Below are 16,279 nucleotides of genomic sequence, written 5' to 3'. Positions count from 1 at the left end.
GCTTATCATCCATGTCGGCCCAACGATTAACAAAATAGCAGGAAGTATTGACTTGGTGTTACACATGTGTAACGGTAACATTGAAGCACATTTCACCCGCCAATAAGCACGGTGGCGCGCTGAAGGTCCCAAAATCAGAATCAATTGAGCCGAAGCTGCAAGTCAATCAGATCACCCACCAGCATCAGGTGATGATATGACTTCTCAATGGAGAACTATGTGTAACACAACCACTCGTGTTGATGACTGCAGAGAAAAATCCAATATTTACCTCGAATTGTGAAAACTTGCATAAAGAGTGTCTGTCCGACGTTCACAATATTTGAACGGCGGCTCTAGATTTAAGCAGGTTTCTAATAGTTGAATGTCCATGGAAAATCCGTCGGTCTTAAAAAAACAAACTCCGTGGTCGATTAGTTTCTGAGGTTGATCGACATGGACACGACATCATGGCCGTGTTGACCAGAGCCGCTTTTTCCGAGCACTAGAATTGAGATATGTTTATTGGGAGTACACCGACTATCGACAAGATACTGTCGATCCACAGAATCCACTTTTCTATATCCGTTCCGAGGAAGGGTTTCGGAACTGATTCTTTGATAGAATTTCGGCAAGGGAAATTTAATAATCAAGCTTTCTGTCACTGACCAGGGTTACCTTGTCGTAGAACAGGTACAGAATAAATATCCGATTTCGTACTATGTATATCGCGTGGCGTGGGTCCGATACCATGTCCATCCATATCCATTTATAACCGGCCATTCCGCGATACTGGACAACGATTTTGATGTCATCGTTAGCCTTGTATTCATACCATACTAAGCCTCTGCCGGTTGCCGAATGCCGAGCCACGTCACGATAGGCATGTCAAAGCATGAATCTAAATACTGGATTGGCTAACGAAGTGGCTTTGACCCTAGGGATCTCCCCATCAGCTAGACCATTTTCCCACAAGGCCACTGGATTTAAGCAAACTAAATCACCGTGTCTCAATATCGAATCAGAAACGTCGATAACCCGCGGTATTTGGACAAATAGACGGAAAGTATACACAATGGTTGGTGCTGTTAGTAATGTTGGCTCTTGTAGTGACAACTACTACGATGGGATCTACAGAGCTATTCTGGGATCAAGAACATATATAACTTGGCTCAGTCCATATCTTTGAACAAATTACTTCTTTCATCATCATCATCATCATCATCTACATCATCCAACAATACAGACATGACTGTGCCACGAGACATCCAACATACTGAAGCACCAGCTCCAGGCGGCGCTTCAAGTCAACCACCGAAGCAACCTCAAAACCACAACAGCGTTTTAGTCAAATTAATCGAAAACATCGCTAAAAATGAACCCGAGAGACCATTCCAATTCATCCCCTCAGGCGACAAGGCTCAGAATGGTTGGAAACCCGTTACCTTTGTTCAGCTCAACAACGCCATCAATTATATGGCACACTCACTTTCAAACACCATCACCAGATCACCTGACGATGAAGAGTTTCCTACCATTGCCTACATCGGCTCCAACGATATGCGATACACAGTAATGCTTTTCGCGTGCATCAAAGCCGGGTTCAAAGCCCTCTTCATTTCACCTCGCAACACACCCATGGTTCAGCTCTCGCTCTTTGAAGCTACGTGTTGTAATGCTTTGTACTACAGCGAGTCAATGAGTGCGGCAATCTCGCCATGTCTTGATCAGCTCAGTATGCAAAGCTTCACTATCGAAAGTCTTGACCATTTCCTCAACGTGGAGTCTTCACCATTTCCCTACAACAGATCGATTGACCAATCTCGCTTTGATCCCCTTGTTGTTCTACACACGAGTGGCTCAACGGGAATCCCCAAGCCAATCGTTGTGAAACAGGGGTCACTTTATGTCTTGCAGAACCTGATTCACAAAGGATCATACCAAGGGTGCAGCTACTCTCTGGCGAGTTTGCCAGAGGGTACCAAGATTCTTGTCTCGATGCCAATGTTCCATGCCGCTGGTGTTGTCGGGTCATTAACAGGCATAATTACTGGTACTACCGCCATCATGCCACTTCCTAATAAGCCCTTGAGTGTAGACTCAGTACTGGAGTGTCTGGAGATTTCTGGTGCTCAGGCAGTCATACTGCCTCCATCCATCGTGGAAGGCATCGCGGCTACTGACGAGGGCGTTGAGGCGCTGGTTAGACTTTATGAGTTGAAGTTTGCTGGAGGTAAGTGTTCTGGCTGTTAGAGATAGTCTGATAACTAACAATCTAATAGGAGCCCTATCTCCAGCAGTTGGAAACATGTTGGTGGAAAAGGGTGTTAAATTACGCAACCTTATTGGATCGACAGAGTAAGTATTCTTTCAAAGGCTGTTCATCTAACATCATCTAACAAATTCTGTAGGAGCTTTCCTTACGCACTTTATGCATCACCTGACCCCAAACTCTGGCAATATTTCGTCTTTGACAGCGAATTCATGGGACTCGACTGGCGACCATGCGGTGAAAACCTGTACGAGTGTGTCATCTGCCGCAAAGACCTTTCCGATCCTGGCAACCAATCCGTCTTCTACACCTTCCCAGAACTCTCAGAATGGTCTACGAAAGATATCTACCAGCCTCACCCTACGCTGAAGGACCACTGGCTACACATGGGTCGTGCCGATGATATCATCGTCTTCTCGAACGGCGAGAAGCTGAACCCCGTTTCCATTGAATCCGCCGTCTCTGGCCATCCTCTCGTCAAGGGAGCCCTTGTTGTTGGTGAGGGAAGGTTCCAGGCGGCCCTGATTATCGAGTCTGTGGATGAAGCACACGCTCCCAAGGACGAGGCCGAAACGGAAGCATTCATCGATCAGGTCTGGCCTACTATTGAACAGGCCAATTCGGAGACGGTGGCTCATGGACGAATCACCAGGAACCTTGTTGCTGTCGCCGACCCCTCATTGCCCTTTGCTCGCGCTGGTAAAGAGACAGTCCAACGAGCAGCTACCGTCAAGCTCTATAAGGACTTCATCGAAGCTTTGTACGAAAAGGCTGAGATGAATGAACCTGAAGATGAATCCGTTGCTCTCAACTTTGAGAGTGAAGCAGAACTTGCCCAGTCTATCATCTCCGTATTCAAGACCAAGCTTGGAGTTGGCAACCTCGAGCCTGATACAGACTTTTTCTCTGCTGGAGTTGACTCGTTGCAAGTCATGACTGCTACCAAGGTTCTCAAGTCGGCTCTTCGGTCAGCGAAGGTGGAGACATCGACATTTACGACACAAGTGGTTTATCGATATCCCACAGCCCAACGGCTCGCGCGTCATTTTATCTCTCTTCGGGATGGCTCCGCGGACCACGATAATGTGGCAAAGGAGATTAAGGAAACCGAGCGACTTGTGGCCAAGTACACCGAGAACCTTCCCGCTTCTAAAGCCAACAAGATGCCTCCCAAGGAGGACAACCAAACCGTTCTTCTTACCGGAAGCACAGGCTCTTTGGGTGCCTACATGCTCGATACTCTCTGCAGACTCCCCACAGTCAAGAAGATCGTCGCCCTCAATCGTCCTGACGACGGTGGTGCATCTCGACAACCATCAATAAACGAAAGTCGTGGATTGACACAAGACTTTTCCAAAGTCGAATTCCTTCATGCCGATTTGTCTTTGCCAGACTTGGGTCTAGGACAAGCCAAGTACGACGCTCTTCTCGCCAGTGCTGACCGCATCATCCATAATGCATGGCCCGTGAACTTCAACATCAGCGTGTCATCATTTGAGAGCTCTATCCGTGGCGTCCGTCACTTGGTCGACTTTGCTGCCGCGGCAGACAAGGATGTGCCTATTGTTTTTATCTCAAGTATCGGTACTGCCGATGGTTGGAGTTCTACTGATAAGGTCCCCGAAGAGCAGCTTACTGATATGACATTGCCCCAGATGGGCTATGGCCGCTCCAAGCTTGCGGCAACGTTGATTCTCGACGCGGCTGTTGAGCAGTCGGGTATCCATGCTGCTTCTGTGAGAGTTGGACAAATTGCAGGACCAAGAGGTGAGAAGGGAATGTGGAACCGACAGGAGTTCATCCCAAGTTTGATCGCCAGTTCAGTCCATCTTGGAGTTCTGCCTGATTCCCTTGGACCTCAGCAAGAGATCGCATGGACGCCTGTTGAGGATATCTCGGGTCTCATCCTTGATATCGCTGGTATCACGGACCCCAAACCCTTATCAGAAATCAACGGATACTTCCACGGTGTGAACCCTTCAGAGACGAACTGGTCTGTTCTTGCACCGGCAGTGAAGAACTTTTACGGAGATGGGATGAAGATTGTGAGTTTGGAGGAATGGGTCGAGAGGTTGGAAGCTAGTGCGAAGGACAAGGATGTGGATGTGGAGAGAAATCCTGGTATCAAGCTAGTTGATACGTACCGTGGACTTTTGGAGAGCGCGAAGAGTGGTCGGGTTATGAAGTTCTCGATGGAGAGAACTAAGGGCCACAGTCCGACGATCAGGGAGGCTGGACCAGTCACCCCAGAGTTGATGGTCAATTGGTGTCGCCAATGGGGTTATTAGTTTCAGTGGCAAGTAATTTAAATTGGGTATTAAATAGATATATGACTTCAGTAGATACAAGAGTTTTTAGATTATAGAATACGGCTCATAGACATAGATATACGCCATGTCCCTCAATCTGCCATTTTCAGTTCTTAAACCTCCAATGATCTTAGTGCCATTGATGCCTTTAGACGAGGCCTGGAACCAGAAAAGGCTTGGAAAACTAAAAAATGGCTGCAGAATAAGGGCGTTTTATGACGCAGAAACTAAGCCATGTTTCAATTAGCGTGTTGAAGACCAATTGCATCTTGACGATAATGTCTTAGTAGCTTTAAATCACGATCTGCAAACAGAATCTGACAAGGATCAACAGAATCTTGAAGCACTACTGCACACTCCAGTGGATGGAAGTTACCGGATGGGTTATTGAGGCGCACTTAAGCTTGAATAGTTCGCAGCCGCATTACCCCGCCCTACAGAGTAAGGAGGCTAGAGAATAAGTGAAGACGAGCTAAGGTTAATAGAAGAACCAGTGAATCTGTCCTCTGTTTCTCTTCACTTTTTGTTCTTGCGTATCAAACGTCACACTATCAATCAACAAATAACTCAACATGGGTGGCCGGCACCGCTTCGCGAGGTTGAAGAACTTATTCAAGACGAAAACGGCGGAAGATGAGTCCAGTACAGCTCCATCACCAGTCAGCGCTCCCCCGCCTTCAATTCCCAGGACGATTCCCATTGTAGAAACACCACCCGTCGAAAAGCAACCAGAAGATGATACCGAAAGGAACAAGCTGCAAGAGGAACTGTGGAATGAGGCTTACAATACGCTTCGCGATAGCGGCAATAAGCACATCGTGGAATATGAAGAAATTCTTCTGTCTGAGCTCAAAAACGATAACCCTGATATTACCTCGCTTGGCACTTCTTACGAAGAGCGCTGGCAAAACATGCAACTGCTTGTTGACATTGGTTTAAGGAAGACTGAAAAAGAAGCCAAGATTTACGGCAAGGTGAACGATGGTCTACAGCTTTTTGACACAGTGAGATCACTAGTCACTCCGGCTGTATCAGCCGTCCCACAAGCTGCCATCCCATGGGTTGGTGTTTGTTTCATTCTCGAAGTCTTTTCGAACCCCGCCAAACAACCAGGCGTTCATCGTGCGGGACTTCAGCATGTGCTGTCTCGCGTCAACTGGTACTGGAACCTGGCAGAACTTCTCCTTCAAGATAATTTGGAAGCGAAAGAAGATATTGGGAAAACCGCATTGTCTAACCTGCGAGAGGAGCTCAGGAAATATGTCTTGGATCTGTACCAGAAGTTTCTCGCTTACCTGATAGAGAGTGTCTGCTACTTTCAGAAGAACCGTGCTACTGCGTTCTTGAAGAGTGTTGTCTACATAGACTACTGGGGTGGTAAGCTTGCCGATATTGAGGTATCGGAAGCAGAATTCGAAAGGATGTCCAAGAAGTACAATACGACAGAATCTCGCGAGAGACTCGGAAATTTGGTTATTGGCGTCAAAAACATCGAGAAGGCCATTGATCGCCAGACCCAGCAACTACAAAAGATCAACGAGGACGAAAACAACAGAGTCTGCTTCCAGGATCTCTACACGACCAATCCATTCTTCGACAAAATGCAGATCGAACATGACAAGGGTACACCTTTGCCGCATTGCTATTCCTGGATTTTCCTCACTGAGGGTTTTCAGACTTGGCAACAAGACCCTAATCAAAGACTACTTTGGATCAAAGGTGACCCTGGGAAAGGCAAGACCATGCTTCTCTGTGGCATCATCGATCGCCTTGATGAGTTGACGCCAAATCTTATCTCATGTTTCTTCTGTCGAGCCACGGAGAATTATCAGAATGATGCTACAGCAGTTCTTCGTGGCTTGATCTGGAGTCTTGCGTGTCAGCACCCTAAGCTTATCTCTCATGTGCGCACGCAGTTTGACAATATTGGACGAAAGGCCTTTGATGGACCAAACAAATGGCAAGTTCTGTCCAACATCCTGAAGAGAATGATATCAGACGAAGAAAATCGCGTTCCAGAGGGTACTGCGATTGTCATAGACGCCCTTGACGAATGCATCAAAGACAACGACAAGCTCCTTGATCTGATCCTTGAAATTTGCGCTGATGAGAACTCCAAGGTCAAGTGGCTTGTTTCAAGTCGCAATTGGGTAGAGATCGAAGATACCTTCATGGATGAATCGATTAGCTCTAGACGGGTCGTCCTATCGCTGGAAGATGACGAGGAAGTTGAACAATCGATTAAAAATGCTGTTGATGCATTCGTCAAGTACAAGGTTGAAGAACTCAAGAAGAAAAAGAAGCACGGCGAAATCCCACCGGAAGTCAATACCATCTTTACTAAAAAGGCGGGCAACACCTTTCTATGGGTAGCGTTGGCCTGCAAGAGGTTGGAGAGCAAGGATGTCGAGCCATGGCAGATTCTCAGTATCCTGAAGGATTTGCCATCCGGATTGAGAGACCTTTATAGGCGCATGATGCAAGAGGTCAAGGATTCCAGCCACGTATCGCAATGCAGGGACATTCTTGCCGTTGCCGCCCTGGTGTATCGCCCATTGTCATTGGCAGAACTGTCATCCAGTGCCCAGTCACTCTCTCAGCATGCGAATAGACTTGACGCCCTCAAAAGACAAGTCTTACGCTGCAAAGGGTTTCTGGTTATCTCTGATGATGTGGTGTCGTTTGTACATCAGTCGGCCAAGGACTTTTTGTTAGAAGACCAACTTGCAAAGGAGTTTGTGTGGGAAGCTGACCATGAGGAACTACTATCAAAGAGTATCCGTCGCAATCATCGCAGCATCTTACTTACAATGTTGGAAACGATGAAGAAAACACTGAAGTATGACATATATAACCTCCAGAAACCGGGTGCACCTATACCTCTTCTTGACCGAGAAGATGCCTTGGATCCCTTGGACCCGGTCGAGTATGCCTGCTGTTACTGGGCAGATCATATTTCGGCATTTGACGACGAAAGTGCTTCCGCTACCCTCAAATTCCTGAAAGGATCACTTCTATACTGGCTAGAAGCCTGTTCACTCCTCGGAGAAGTGGTCACCGCAGTGCTGGCAATTCAAAAGCTGCAGAAGCTAGTCGTATGTCCCCATTCTTCATCCAACGCATCTCTATACTAATAAAATCCTAGATCGGTACGGAATACCACGAACTTACCAGTGTCTTGCAAGACGCCAACCGGTTCGTCCTGTATTTCAAGAGTGCAATCGAAGAGTTTCCTTTGCAGACTTATGCATCGGGGCTTCTCTTCAGTCCTAAGAGCTCTGTGGCACGACAAGCATTTCAACAACATACTCTCGAAACATCATGGCTCAGTCTTCCTGTTCCGGAAGACTGGGATGCTTGTGTCCAGACACTTGAAGGTCACACATCTACAGTTTTAAACCTTGCCTTCTCTGGTAACGGCAAATGGCTAGCATCTGCTTCCGAAGACTGCACGATGAGGATTTGGGATGCGGCAACTGGTGATTGTTTACAGACTATGGACTATCCATATTCTCAGGTACAAGCAGTTGCATTCTCCCCGGATAGCTCTTGCCTTGTGTCTGCGTCTGAAGGTTACGAAATCGACTTTTGGGACACTACGTCAGGTGAATTCAAGAAGAGCCACTCTGTCGAAACACCTGGGGTTCTTATTATTGGTCTTCTATTCTCACCAAACGGAGAATGGCTCGCCTCTTGGTCGCCTGAGTCAAAGGTTCAGATTCGTGACGCGAAGACGGGTGATTGCATTTACAATATTACACGACACGAGCGAGTTCCCATCGGACCTGAGATTCGGTGTTCATTTTCATCAGACAGCAAGCGTATCTTGATTGGATCAGAAAACCCTGCCATCCGCGATATAGTTAAGTGCTCATGGATAGGCGACACAGAGATCTCGCCGGATCGCCTTTCAACGTCAGGTTTCTCTTCGGACGGGACGTGGGTTGGACATGTCTATGGCGAACAAGGGCATTCTATCTGGAACATTTCTGACAACGGTTCTGAGCGTAAGATGGATATACTCGGAGAGGACGGATACGGGCTACCGCCCTCGGGTCAATATCCAACTGATAGACCCTTACCCACGTCTCAGAGGCCATCAGCATTTTCTGCCGATGGCAAACAGATTGCAACATGCACCGAGTATCCATCCCGGCTCGCCATCATCGATACTACTACTGGAGATGTGGCATATTCCGATGTCCGAAGCTTCCAAGCCACTGCAAGTGGTCTTCCCAAGGCAATGGCCTGGTCAATCGACAGTCAGTGGCTCGCTGTTGGGGGAGCTGAAGGTAATGGTCAGATCACAATCTGGGACCCAAAGGCAATCAAAACTGCAAGCAAAAGCAACGAGATCCGAAAACGCATACACACAATGGCGTTGTCTGCAGATGGTCAGAGTCTTGCCTTGGGTTCTGAAGACGGCATTGTCGAGATCGAGGATCTGGCGCGTCCTGGCAACAGCGTACTTACACTCGAAGAACACAAGTCTGCTATACTCGGCATAGTCTTCTCCCCATCTGGAAACATGCTTGCAACCCAGTGCGCCTCCCACGTTAAGATATGGGATATCAAAGCGGCTGGCAAATGTGTACAGACATTTGAGGCTGGCCCGATAGACGTTCGGTTCATTGACACATCTTTCTGGCCGATGGCATTTTCAGCGAATGATTCTCAATTCGCATTTGGCAAAGGAGAAGAGATGATTGAAGTTCATGACCTAGCGAATCAGAGCATGTTCGAACTCCAAATGGAACATCTATCCTCTCTAGAGTTTTCTCCTGATGGGCTTTCACTCGCAGCTGGCAATCAAGTTGAAAATATCCAGATCTGGGACTTGCAAACCAAGGATGTCCATAAACAAGTATCTGGACCGGGAAGCCAGATGTCACTTCTGACTGAACAAGGTCGTTTGATACCTGAACGATGGTCTCAGGAAAGTGGTACCCAGGATGCCGGGACTGAGAACAACGACACCGGAGCAGTACCGCTTGTTACAAAAGGCTACGGAGTTGGGTTTAGTGATGCTTGGCTGACAAAGGACGGTGAGAGATTGGTCTGGTTGCCATCTGAGTATAGGTCGAGCTCCAACTTTCAGGGGCATGTGCTTGTTACTGATGCAGTTGTTGCAATTCGCAATAGCTCTGGTCAGCTGTTGATGTTTGGCTTTGGTGATTGATGGAATTAGGCAGAGTTCCATATATATGTTGGGGTGAATAGGTAGTGATGAGAATTGATGGATGCAATTGAAGATCACGTATTAGGAATTTCAGTGTCGATTTTTAGCTTGCAGTGGGGGATGTGAAGATATTCATGGATGGCTTGTTTTGACTACCACACCATCGATATACTTTCTTCCATCCCACAGGTGAATTCCATCCACATAAATAATGTTCATCTGAAAGATCTGTGCGTGGAATCAGCAATGCCATGTTGTTTGTTAATTTTGCTAGTGTCGGTTGTTAATGTCAACTTCATAACGCTAGCAGGGATCCCTCGATATAGCAGAACCTCTTGTTGGAAGTATGAAATGGGGCAGCGGCTCAGATCCTTGCATAATCAGTTCCACAGTCAATGCTCAACCTCACCAGGTTGTCTCCTGTGGCTGCAGGGTATCTTGTGCCAATTGTCTTCCCGGCAGCACAAATTCATCCGTCGACAAGCTGATATTCTCTGACTCTCGGAGTCGATTGACTACAATATTCCCTTTCTTATGATTAAAAGACACACAGGGACAATGAAGGACATGAAGTTACCAGACTATTGTTATTGTTCTTCCGGTTTCATTAGTTGTGTTGTGTTGCTACTTTGGTCGAGTCAGAACTTTATACCTTGATTCGAGTCGTCATCACGTTACAATGGAGTTGTTATGTATTCTTTGATGTCACCATTTTCCGTCTTTGCCGTATACTGACCGAGCTTGATAGAACGAGCCCAGCGTGGCGCTATTGATGCATCTCGTTTAGAATACGCGGGGAGGGCTGTTTTCTTCCTTTTTTTCTTCCATTGTTCTTCTTAAATTGGAGCCTGTTTCATCGAACCCACATTCATGCCATGTCTTTAAGCTGGACACTAATGAGGCTGATGATTATATCCATGTCGTTCTATCGCGTGGTCGTACTCGTTCTTTAAACGAGCTGGTGGGTCAGCGCAATACAGTCAGGGAGCGACCAAGAGACATGATGCTCCGCCGCAATGGGATTGAAGATAAATAGCATGCCATGCCCAAAAGCATTTGTCGAAATCATATCTATACTTCTTCAGCTTGTTAGTCTCGTGAAACCACTACGATGCTCATCTTTTCAATTTCTCGACTTGTCGCGTTGGTCTCCTCGCTGGGCACCATAGCCGCGGCTCAAACTCCTCATGATTTGCCACTGGACGAAGGGACAAGGAGATTTCTCGAAGTCCTACCTCCAGAAAAACAGGCTGATATTCTGAGGGAGTTCGGAAAAGCCCTTGCAGGCCAAGTCCCCGCATCGCCCGATATTATCGAAGCGCAAGAGCTCATCTGGAGCTACGGGAGGAGCCCCTCATTCTATCCAACTCGTGAGTCCAAACTACCTACCTCATTCGTTTCGGTTGGCCCCGATTTCTTTTCATTTTTTTTTTTTTCGTTTTAGTAATGTGGCACATAACTAATGATTCGCTATTAACTTAATTAGCCCAGGGGAAAGGACTTGGAAACTGGTCTCGCGCTTATGAGTACGCATCGGCTCTAGTTTCTCAGATGACAGTGGATGAGAAAGTATCCGTAACATCTGGACAAACAACTACGACGAACGGATGTAACGGTATGATTCCAGGAGTACAGCGCCTTGGATTCCCAGGTATTTGCGTCAACGACGGCCCCAGTGGCCTCCATGGAGTTGAGGCTGTCAACGGATATGCAGCTGGCGTTACCGTTGCTGCGGCATGGAATAAAGAATTGGCACACGCACGTGGCCATCATATGGGCCTGGAAGCCAAGCGTCGAGGGGGTAATAACCTTGGACATCATATTGTTTATGACCAAATTTACTAATCCTGTGTCATAGTCAACAACCTCTTGGGACCAACAGTTGGTCCACTCGGCCGCACTGTTCTCGGTGGCAGAAACTGGGTATGGTTATCTTACATCTAGTAATAATATAATTGTATTGCTAACTGAAGTTCAGGAATCTTTCTCGGTCGATCCCTACCTTTGCGGTGTCATGGGTGCTCAGACAGTTTCAGGCATGCAACAGCACGTTATAGCCACGGCCAAGCACTTTATCGCAAACGAACAAGAAACCAATCGTAACCCTAGCACCTTTGGTATGGGCAACGCTTCAGTCACTTCTAATCTTGACGATAGAACCATGCACGAATTATATCTGTGGCCATTCCAGGATCTAGTCAAAGCTGGAGTAGGATCAGTTATGTGCTCCTACAACCGAATCAATGGATCCCACGGCTGCCAGAACAGCTATACGCAAAACGGCCTGTTGAAGACTGAGCTCGGGTTTCAAGGTTTCGTGTTAACCGACGCTGGGGCTCTGCACAGTGGGGTTTCAAGCGCCAACGCTGGTACTGACGCTACGACGCCTTTCAATGAGTTGTGGGGAAGCAACCTTACCGCGGCGATAGCAAATGGCACAATGGAAGAGAGTAGGCTCGATGATATGGTTACTCGGTAAGCGCAAGGTTGAACTGGCTTGTTCATGTGGAAGCTAACACTGCGGCAGAATTATCGCTAGCTGGTTCAAGTACAGCCAGTTTGAACCTGGAACCGGGATCCCGGTTGATGTTTCAAAGCCACACAAGGTTGTCAGCTCCATTTCTCCAGAGTCGCGCAAAACGATCTTCCAGGGCGCTGTGGAGGGCATTGTGTTGGTCAAGAACTATAACAATACCCTCCCCCTGAAGAAGCCAAAGATTCTGTCCTTGTTTGGTTACGATGCCGATGTGCCTCGAACAAACAACCGGGACGGTCCGTATAGCAAATGGGATCTTGGGTTCCAGAGTGTCAATGTCACCGATGGACAAGTGCTTGGCCTTACCATTGGCGTCGGTCAGGTTCCAGGCGCCGCTCATCTCGGCACGCTTATCACTGGTGGTGGCAGTGCTTCAGTTACACCCGCGTACATCAACTCTCCCTACAGCGCTTTTCAACAGCGCGCTATGCAGGATGGTACATTCTTGTATTGGGATTTCGAATCGCAGGACCCTGTTTATGCCAATGCTGGCTCCGACGCCTGCATTGTTTTCATTAATGAGTTTAGTACTGAGGGTTCGGAAAGGTCCACGTTGGCTGATCCTTGGTCGGACCAACTAGTCAAGAACGTTGCTTCACGGTGCCCCAATGTAAGTCTCCCCTACCATTCGTGAATGTATCCTCAACTCTAGCTGGTGGATCTCATTGCATTCTATCATTCTTGTCCTTGAAGCTAATCAATGTCACTTTCACAGACGATAGTGTCAATCCACAACGCCGGTATCAGGTTAGTAGACCAGTGGATTGATCATCCAAATGTCACGGCGGTCCTTTTGGCCCATGTACCCGGCCAAGACTCAGGCAGAGCACTTGTAGAGATCATATACGGAGAACAGTCACCATCTGGTCGTCTTCCCTATACGGTAGCTAAAAACGAGTCCGACTATGGCGAGTTGTTGATGCCTGTGACCGCCGATAATGCGTCAAACTACTATACCTCGGCCAACTTCACTGAAGGTGTCTACATTGACTATCGTCGCTTTGACGCGTTCAATATCACCCCCAGATACGAATTTGGCTTTGGTCTTTCCTACACTACCTTCGAATACTCAGGGCTCGACTTAGCCCTCACTTCCGCAGGGGTTAATGCGTCAGTCCTTCCTCCGCCAGGACCGGACGCTGAGGGCGGGCAAGAATCTCTTTGGGATACTATCGCCGTCGTTTCTGTGGACGTCAAGAACACCGGCGCTGTTACCGCTTCAGCAATTCCCCAGCTATATGCCGGCATTCCAAAAGCACCCGTGAAACAGCTACGTGGGTTCGAGAAGGTTCTCTTACAGCCCGGAGAGGTCAAAAAGGTAGTCTTTTCGCTCACACGAAGAGACCTTAGCACATGGGACGTCAACCATCAGAACTGGGTTTTGGGTAAGGGAGGATACAATTTCTATGTTGGGGCAAGCAGCCGTGACTTGCCACTAACGCATAAGCTGGTTCTTTGAGTGATTTGTTATCAGCTGGGAGCCCTATGGTTAACAGGTAGAAATGGGTACTTGAATCAAAAGATAGACGAAGTCGTTATTCTTTCTTATTTACTTCTTATATATGGTACTTTGGATATCATGATATCCATGCTGTATTTAACATCATCTTCATACTATAACCTCTTCCTTGTGCCTGAGTGCCCTGCAGGCACCAGCTCTGGTCAGTTGGTGATGTTTGGCTTTGAGAATTCATTGGACTAAGTATTTTCTTATGTCGTGGTTATGTTTGAGAATCCAGATGAATATTGATAACTTGATACTGGTGTTTGTTGCTTATACTCGCAAATAAATATGTTTGCGGAGGGGTGTGTGACTTGCCTCGTGATCCCCCTGGATAAATACGACTCACTAGTGGGCGTTTGTATCCGGGATTTGGAAGGGGGAGTGGTCGTGGACGTCGTGGACGCTGAGGGATACGACACGGACGATAAAGGAGTTGATGAGTGGGTCTATTATTTGAGACGCGTCTGTTAAGGGGTTCTGCTACGTATGCATAACAGGTGCTAACACTGGTGCTATAATGTCTCATCAGTTCGTGTTAGTGATTGTTATATCCGTTAGAATAACTCCAAAAGGTTGTAAGGATCCTTGGATTGGATGTACAAAAATGGCTAGTGGAAACGACCCTTGTCTAGTTATGCATAAGACAAACGTGTCAAAGCTCAGCCTCACTACAGAGTAATAAGTTGACTTCTGTGGCTGTAGGGTATTGGTGTCAATTCACATCTTGAGAGGTTGGAGGACATTAGAAGAATTTGAATGTAAATAAACTGACAGTATTCAATTCAAGATGATTCTGATTTATGCCTCCTGATAAGTGCTTTCCGAAATCACAACCCTTTATACTTTTTACTTGAAATGACAAAAAACAGAAGATTCAAGTTTTGTTAGCCGTGCAGCATTTAATGAATGTTCATCAAACCGAAAATCTGTCTAGCACACGTGATGCAGAGATATGCCATCTAATCTTATCTTATCTCAAAAATCAATTCGAATTGATCAGAATAAAGCCATGGAACATTGCTCCCAAGTCTAGTCTGCTAATTGAATTGAAGACCACAACTAGCTGAACCATTGACACATGCTATTGTACTCCCTATCCTCGGTTACTTTGGCCGACTTGCCCTTGGAGCCAAATTCATATCAGCGGAACACGCACGCGATAAGAAAAGTCTGATGAGGCTCCGCTATTCCGGTATCATATGCCAGATATGCTCAAGCTTGATCCACATGAAGCCATATCAGAGCAGCAACTGTGGATCTTTAAGGGTTACCGAGGCTCTTGTTAAATTAATTTACCGTGTAAAAGGGACTTGACGTCTGATCTTTGTCTGTATCTTGGCTTTATCTTATTTCTCGGTGCCAGTCGGAACTGTGACGCAAAGCATAGTACACTCTTTCCCCCTTGATTCTACCTACTCATTATAGGCAAATATGGGTATCGTAGGCCAACAGTCAAACCCAGGTGACTTTGCTGCCGTTCAAAAGTCAATCATTGACCTTTTGAACCAGCCTGGCTACGATGACGGAAGCGCCGGACCCGTTCTCGTGCGTTTAGCTTGGTAAGCCTGTAAAGCATTCAAGATCCGCGATTCGATTACTGATCTGTTCCCAGGCACTCATCCGGCACATACGACAAAGTAACTGACACAGGCGGTTCCAACGGCGCTGGCATGCGATACGAAGCTGAAGGTGGAGATCCTGCCAATGCCGGCCTGCAGAATGCTCGTGTCTTCCTTGAGCCTGTCAAACGTCTTCACCCGTGGATAACATACTCTGACCTCTGGACACTCGCTGGCGTGACGGCGATCCACGCCATGGGCGGACCCGAAATTGACTGGCTGCCGGGACGAACTGACTTTGTCGATGACAGTAAGCTTCCGCCTCGTGGTCGTCTCCCAGACGCAGCACAAGGAGCAGAGCATATCCGACATATTTTCTATCGAATGGGATTCAACGATCGCGAGATCGTAGCCCTTAGTGGTGCACATAATCTTGGTCGTTGCCATACTGCAAACTCTGGCTTTGAAGGCAAATGGGTCAACAACCCTACCCGGTTCTCCAACCAGTACTTCCGTCTTCTGCTATCGGAAACCTGGACTGAAAAGACAATTCCCGAGTCTGGCATGCTCCAGTTCTCCTCCGTTGATCAAGATACAGAGGAGGAGTTGATGATGCTTCCCACTGATATAGCACTCACCACAGACTCTGAGTTCTCCAAGTACGCGCAGTTATATGCAAAGGACAAGGATGTGTTTTTCGAAGACTTTGCGAAAGCATTTGCAAAGTTGCTGGAGCTTGGAATAGCAAGAAATTCGGATGGCAAGGTTATCAACACTGATAATCAAAAGGGAGGTTATCGGAGTGCGCCAAAAAAGAGTGATTCGACACCTGCGACTTCAGGTCAATCAGGAGCATCCAAGACTGGTGGATGTCCCGTGATGCATCACAAGGCAAGATTATAAGAATCGAATTGGAAATACAATTATGTACTCTTGCTAGT

General features: G+C 47.2%; 4 protein-coding genes across 4 annotated transcripts, besides 1 other annotated feature; all 4 read left to right on the top strand.

Annotated features, from left to right (window-relative positions):
- Positions 1-1,182: 1,182 nt before the first annotated feature.
- Positions 1,183-1,214: a microsatellite.
- Positions 1,215-1,227: 13 nt separating this feature from the next.
- On the top strand, positions 1,228-4,539 carry FPSE_00713 (uncharacterized protein; the record flags this gene model as incomplete). The annotated part of the gene is made up of 3 exons (XM_009253833.1): positions 1,228-2,212; positions 2,262-2,337; positions 2,391-4,539. The coding sequence occupies 3 exons, from the start codon at positions 1,228-1,230 to the stop codon at positions 4,537-4,539; spliced, it is 3,210 nt and encodes a 1,069-aa protein (XP_009252108.1).
- A 593-nt stretch (positions 4,540-5,132) lies between these two features.
- FPSE_00714 (uncharacterized protein) lies at positions 5,133-9,739 on the top strand (the record flags this gene model as incomplete). The annotated part of the gene is made up of 2 exons (XM_009253834.1): positions 5,133-7,655; positions 7,706-9,739. 2 exons carry the CDS (start codon positions 5,133-5,135, stop codon positions 9,737-9,739), a joined length of 4,557 nt encoding a protein of 1,518 aa, XP_009252109.1.
- A 1,111-nt stretch (positions 9,740-10,850) lies between these two features.
- FPSE_00715 (uncharacterized protein) lies at positions 10,851-13,734 on the top strand (the record flags this gene model as incomplete). Its single annotated transcript, XM_009253835.1, has 6 exons — positions 10,851-11,109; positions 11,226-11,540; positions 11,598-11,662; positions 11,718-12,214; positions 12,267-12,885; positions 12,991-13,734. The coding sequence occupies 6 exons, from the start codon at positions 10,851-10,853 to the stop codon at positions 13,732-13,734; spliced, it is 2,499 nt and encodes an 832-aa protein (XP_009252110.1).
- A 1,476-nt stretch (positions 13,735-15,210) lies between these two features.
- On the top strand, positions 15,211-16,241 carry FPSE_00716 (uncharacterized protein; the record flags this gene model as incomplete). Its single annotated transcript, XM_009253836.1, has 2 exons — positions 15,211-15,338; positions 15,392-16,241. 2 exons carry the CDS (start codon positions 15,211-15,213, stop codon positions 16,239-16,241), a joined length of 978 nt encoding a protein of 325 aa, XP_009252111.1.
- Positions 16,242-16,279: the final 38 nt, after the last annotated feature.

The sequence above is a fragment of the Fusarium pseudograminearum genome, chromosome 1 (assembly GCF_000303195.2).
Source record: "Fusarium pseudograminearum CS3096 chromosome 1, whole genome shotgun sequence".
In the NCBI taxonomy this organism is placed as follows: domain Eukaryota; kingdom Fungi; phylum Ascomycota; class Sordariomycetes; order Hypocreales; family Nectriaceae; genus Fusarium; species Fusarium pseudograminearum.
Note: the sequence above shows the minus strand (reverse complement) of the source record. Positions and strands in the feature narration are given on the sequence as shown.